Raw genomic sequence first — 6,000 nt, forward strand, 5'->3', positions numbered from 1 at the left:
GGCTCATGCATGGGGTTAGAATTCTGCTTTTTAAGAGTGTCCTATTTTTCTTAGAGTTCTGACCTTGGAAAACAACTGCGTTCTGGTTGCTTAGGGCGTATATGTCTAATTATAGTCAGTGTTCCTTCCCATAGTATTACCCTCTAGAATGATAGTCACTTTTACCTGAGTTGCCTGTGGTTTGCTGGTTGGTCTGAATGAACTCTAGTTACAGTTTGCATCTTCACTCTTGATAGATTCAGCTGTGAGAAGAGTAAGTAGGGAATTTCTTTTGCTGTAGGATTCATTTCTGAACACCACGTACCTCTCTGTCGAGGGTAGCCTTTGGCTCTGGCACAGCCTGTGCCTGCCAGCCACTGGGCTTGAGTTTTACTCATGTGTTCAGCAGCCAATATATTGCTGGTCATCTGACTTACCCGAATTGCATTTAACTTTTTAATGGAGTTAAAGATTCTTGCCACATGTTTCTCTCAGTTGGGATGCAAGATTAATGAATTCCTCTTTGTAAAGTTTAGAAGCCGGTGAAAAGGCCTCAGACGTGTAGATAATTTTGAAAACACTTTCATGAAAAAGTAGCTCATTAGATTCACTCTTTTCTTGTTTGTTTTTAACATTTATTCATTATTGAGAGATGGAGACACAGAGCGTGAGCAGGGGAGGGGTAGAGAGAGGGGGAGAGACAGAATCTGAAGCAGGCTCCAGGCTCTGATCTGTCAGCACAAAGCCCGATGCGGGGCTCGAACTCACTAACTGTGAGATCATGACCTGAGCCGAAGTCGGTCGGTCAACCAACTGAGCCACCCAGGCGCCCCTCACTCTTGTGTTTTGTTTTGTTTTGTTTTTTTTTAATTTTTTTTTTCAACGTTTATTTATTTTTGGGACAGAGAGAGACAGAGCATGAACGGGGGAGGGGCAGAGAGAGAGGGAGACACAGAATCGGAAACAGGCTCCAGGCTCTGAGCCATCAGCCCAGAGCCCGACGCGGGGCTCGAACTCACTGACCGCGAGATCGTGACCTGGCTGAAGTCAGACGCTTAACCGACTGCGCCACCCAGGCGCCCCAACTCTTGTGTTTTAAGAGTGAGCTCTTATTGGGTAAAGAGCGTTGGTCACGAGGTTTTCCTGCCAGAACTGGCCTTCAGAAATCCAGTGGCTGAGTGGTGTAAGGCAGACCATACCACAGGAGATGTAGCGATTGGTGCCTTCAGGGACGGCTTGCAGTGTCATACGTAGTTCTGTGAGGAGGTCTTATTCTGCAACCAGATGGGCTCAGAGCCAAAAGGAAATTTCCCTGCTGATTTAAACCCCTTTGAGTTTTCCAAATCAGTATCTAATGCATTTGCAAAAGCACTGCAACTGCTAATCGCTCCCATGGCCTCATCTGGCCAGCCAGCAACAGGCTACAAATCGATCTTTGTACAAGGTGTTTGTTTATAATTTATGGAGCTGATAGGAAGGCAGAGCCATCTGCTCCTCCAGGCATCAGTATTTCTAACCCCTCCCATTCCCTGCTAGGGCATTTTCACTTGGAAATCATTTATAATTAGGAGGAGATTACATTGCGGAGTCTGGAACATGGCTTCCTGCTGTCTTCTGCATCATTTTTTCTCCCCCTGGAGCTGCCCCCTGAAGCTCTTAAGCAGCTTTGATTTGAAAAATCCTTTCTTTCCTAACCTTTATTTCCATTCTGAGCTGCCCCATCACCCTTCCCCACGTGTGTTTTTGCCTTTAAGTGCAGGACAGGTTGCTGGAGCTACAGCTCAGGGATCAAGGACTGTTTGGTAAGGCAGCAGTTTTCAAGTGTGGTCCCAGACCAGCAGCATCAGAGGCATCTGGGAACTTGTTAGAAATGCAAATTCTCAGGGGCGCCTGGGTGGCGCAGTCGGTTAAGCGTCCGACTTCAGCCAGGTCATGATCTCGCGGTCCGTGAGTTCGAGCCCCGCGTCGGGCTCTGGGCTGATGGCTCAGAGCCTGGAGCCTGTTTCCGATTCTGTGTCTCCCTCTCTCTCTGCCCCTCCCCCGTTCATGCTCTGTCTCTCTCTGTCCCAAAAATAAATAAACGTTGAAAAAAAAAAAAGAAATGCAAATTCTCAGGCCTCACCCGAACATTCTGTGTTTTAATAAGCCCTCCAGGTGATTCTGATGCATGCTAATACTGGAGAAGCACTGTGATAAGGCGAGGCAGAGAGCAGAACAAAGATTTCTACTGGTGTGTGGGTTGCCAGTGCCTTAGGCTTTATTTCACTTCACCTTTTTCTCTACCTGCTTACATTATTGTTCAGTCCAGAAAGGGTGAGTTGTCCTTGTCATGAGTGCATTACTTTCCTATGGCCCCAGAAAACAAGAAACCTCTCCCTGTGTAAATTAACTCATCAAAATTTCAGCCTCATGAGGAGAAGCTACACAAGTGAATTGAAGCAGTGACCACTCACTATTGTAACTGAACATTTCCATTTCCATGTGGGAAATTAATAGACAACGGGCAGCAAATGTAAGCCACTAATTGGAACTTTGAAATAAAAATGAAATTGTAAACACACCACCCAGTGCTCGCAGAAGTGAAGCTACCAAATCACTGTGTGCCTGCCACATCCCCTTCATTAGGACAGGAGTGAAGCCCCGGGTCACTAGCTGCACAGTTGCTGCGATTAAACATACGCCTGGAGAAGCTCTGCCTGAGTTTTCGGCATTCTCTTTTCATTTGTCATTTGCATGTCTGTCTGTGAGCTCCCTGCAGTGACTGGGAGCACTTGTGAAACTGGGTGGAGTTGGTGGGGAAGGAACAAAATTTGGGAGGTGGCCATTGATTTGGATTCATCATAATGTAGTAAACACAAACACAGTGGCTTGGACTGGAGGCTGACGAAATGCTTTTCTGTCTATACGCCCAGTTTTTCAGCGTTTTAGAGCCAGGCTTTCCAGAAGAAGGAAAACCTTACTTGTACTCTCCTTGCCACCCTGGCTCCCCTTAGGAATTAATCTGACAGTAAGCAGTTAAGTGCTTTTTATTTTACGTTGGTGGTGAGTTCTGAGGGTCACTATAGATTTCTATATGTTCAACTGAGTTGTATGTGAGCACACGTGAGTGAGATCTATGTATCAGGGAGATAAGAAAGCCTGCTTTCATAAAATAGCCATCATGCGTTTTTAAGATATTAAATGTGGATAAAATGGTAATTGTGCAAAACTGTTTTAAAGTTTGTTATAGTCTCGATTGTCAGTTTCTTTTTATCTTTCTGAGGGTTGTGCCAGCCTCAAGTTTAGAAGATCAAGATGGACTCACTCCCGAAGCTTCCCCCATTCCTTTGTTTTTTTTTTTTTCTTTTTTATATATCGCCAATTGGAATCATGTGTCAGCCTAGGGAAGGAGGAAAAGATTGTAATTTTTTGGCACCAGGCTGGGGACCCTGAGTAAGGAGCAGACGGTCTCAGTGCTAACTAGATAAATCTAGCCACACAGGCTAGAGCAGATGGTGGGTTGGAAGTTGAGCAGTACAGAGCCCTAATGGTGATAGCAGTGAATATTTGGATGTCATTATTTTATTAGTTAGCAAACAGAACCATCCTTGTGGTCCCTCCTCGGTTTTATGTGTAATGGTGCTGTAGGTGTCAGCCCCCAAGAGTTGGCACAATAGCCTAATCAATGTGTTCTGATGTCTTTTTTGATCTACTTTGTCGTCTCTGTAACTTCATTAACAACACACAGGGAAAGGAGGATGAATATAGAGTATTAGAAATCACTGTGGGTCCCTGAGCCCCTAAACCTTAGGCCACTGAAAAGCAATTCTTTGTTTTGTTTTCCTTAAGTTCATGGGGGAACTTGCCCTTGACCTTCCTTCCAGGGCAGGCCTTTTGACTTCCTAGAATAGATCACCTGGAATCTGGTGAGTGCAGCTGAGCTTGACTTTTTTTTTTTTTTTTTTTAAACCATAATGCTTTTGACAGTGGACATTCAAGTAGTCTCCTTCAAATAAGAGAAGGACTGAAAAGTTTGTTTTCATTTGCACTTGAAGTAGATCTAAGTGAGACAAAGCCCAGAGGAACTTGGTCCCTTTGGATGTGTTGTGCTGTTCTGCTTGTGCCCTTGGTGTGGGCATTCTGCTCCCAAGCTCACATCAAGGGTAAGCTGCTTCCTCTTGGCAGGGAATTACACAGTGGGCTTCAGAGATTCAAATGAAAACCCAAACAAAGCGTGCAGGCACAGGACCAGTGCTGGCCAACATCTCAGTCCTGTCACATGGAGCAGATCCTCCCCACATTCTTCCACCACCCCCACCCCCACCCTACTCCCTCCTGCTGAGCCTGCTGCCTGGCTGACCCTGTGCATAATTCTTTGTAGCTGCCAAGTACAGACTGAGGCTGCCCCTGGCTGTTTGCTTATGGCATTGGTAAGGCCTACGGCATAGTGAGAAATGAAGAGTTCTAGCCATCCAGCCACAGCTGGGCTTTGTTTCTCTTTGTCCTCTCTTGTGGAGTTAGGAACAGGTGTTAACAAGGACCTGTCCAGAAGTCTGAAGTCTCTAAATGTTCCATTTCCCTTAAATGAGAAAGTAAGGCACAAACTCATGAAATGACTTCCTTCTCCAATGTCGCATAGCAGGTGTGCAGTAGGATCCTCACCCCAAGGAAGCTTTACCTGTATCACCTTTCTCTTGGAATCAGTGGTTTTGCATTTTCATTCATCTTAGTTTTGATCTCTTGGACAATAACAGCTGCTGAGTGGCTCTCCAGAAACAATTTTTAATAACTTTTTCCATATCTAATCTCTCAAATGATGTTTCCAAAGTGTGAGCTAAGACTCAGCAGGTGGTTGTGATTGTGTTGACTATCTGTCGTTTCCTATTAAATGGTAAAAGAGACATATCTTTCCAGTCTCTTGTGTTGCTTCTTCCATGAAATTTTAGTTTGATTGACAAGGCAGCCTTTTAGCGTTTCTAGAGAGGGTTCAGGCCCTTAGGAAAGCCCCCAAATTTCTTGGCCCAGAATTTTTTACACCATCAACTCCAAACTTTCTTACCCTCTTTTCTTTCTTTGTCTGATGCAGCCTCCGTGAATGTGCTGGTGCAGAACTGCAAGATCTACAATGATGCCAGCTGTGACATTTCTGCAGATGGCCAGCTCCTGGCAGCTTTCATCCCTAGCAGCCAGAGGGGCTTTCCTGATGAAGGCATCCTGGCAGTGTACTCCTTGGCCCCCCATAACCTGGGTGAAATGCTCTACACCAAGCGATTTGGTAAGGGAAAGAAAGCCCAACCTAGTGACAGAGGGATGCCGATGCCTTTGCATGGGCATTCCTAGGTGAGGCATAGCTTAGGTTGGAGTACTGATCATATCCTGCCCCTGCCTCCTTAGGGCACAGGCCAGAGGAAGATTGCTTGGCAGGAGTCTTGGCTGGTAGCATTACAGAAGAATCTCAGAATAAGAGTCCTTCCTGCCATGACAGCATCACCAACATGCTTCTGCTGTGATGGCCATAGATAAAGGAGGAGCTTTGGTCATGGCTTGGAGAAGCTTATACACCATGAGGCAGTTTGGCCTTGTGTATTAAAAGCCCCTAAAATGTATGTTCCCTTCAATCCAGGAATCCCACTTCTAAGGAAATAATTAGAAAACTATACAGAGATTTATGTACGAGGATGTTCACAGTAGTGTTACTTATAGAGAAAATGTCAAATGGTGAAGAATTGCTTAAATAAAAAAAGGTGCATTGATAGGGTAAAATACCATCTGGCCTTTAAAATGCTCTTATAGAAGAATATTTAATGGTGGAAAAATGGTCCTAATGTATGAAGTGAAAATAGATTTCAAAATAGTATTTTCAGTATGGTACCAATTTTTTTTTTTTTCAACGTTTATTTATTTTTGGGACAGAGAGAGACAGAGCATGAACGGGGGAGGGGCAGAGAGAGAGGGAGACACAGAATCGGAAACAGGCTCCAGGCTCTGAGCCATCAGCCCAGAGCCTGACGCGGGGCTCGAACTCACGGACCGCGAGATCGT

General features: G+C 45.1%; 1 protein-coding gene across 8 annotated transcripts in view; it reads left to right on the plus strand.

Annotated features, from left to right (window-relative positions):
- Positions 1-6,000, plus strand: part of AMBRA1 (autophagy and beclin 1 regulator 1) — a 179,436-nt gene that overhangs the window by 142,019 nt on the left and 31,417 nt on the right. For all 8 annotated transcript variants that reach the window (XR_005796838.1, XM_040495303.1, XM_040495306.1 and 5 more), the window contains one exon: positions 5,045-5,233. Coding sequence is in view for 7 of the 8 variants with exons in the window: in XM_040495303.1 (XP_040351237.1) it covers positions 5,045-5,233 (189 nt within the window). In the remaining variant the exon portion in view is untranslated. The remainder of the gene's footprint in view (positions 1-5,044; positions 5,234-6,000) is intronic.

The sequence above is a fragment of the Herpailurus yagouaroundi genome, unplaced genomic scaffold (assembly GCF_014898765.1).
Source record: "Herpailurus yagouaroundi ecotype Mexico unplaced genomic scaffold, PumYag 187, whole genome shotgun sequence".
In the NCBI taxonomy this organism is placed as follows: domain Eukaryota; kingdom Metazoa; phylum Chordata; class Mammalia; order Carnivora; family Felidae; genus Herpailurus; species Herpailurus yagouaroundi.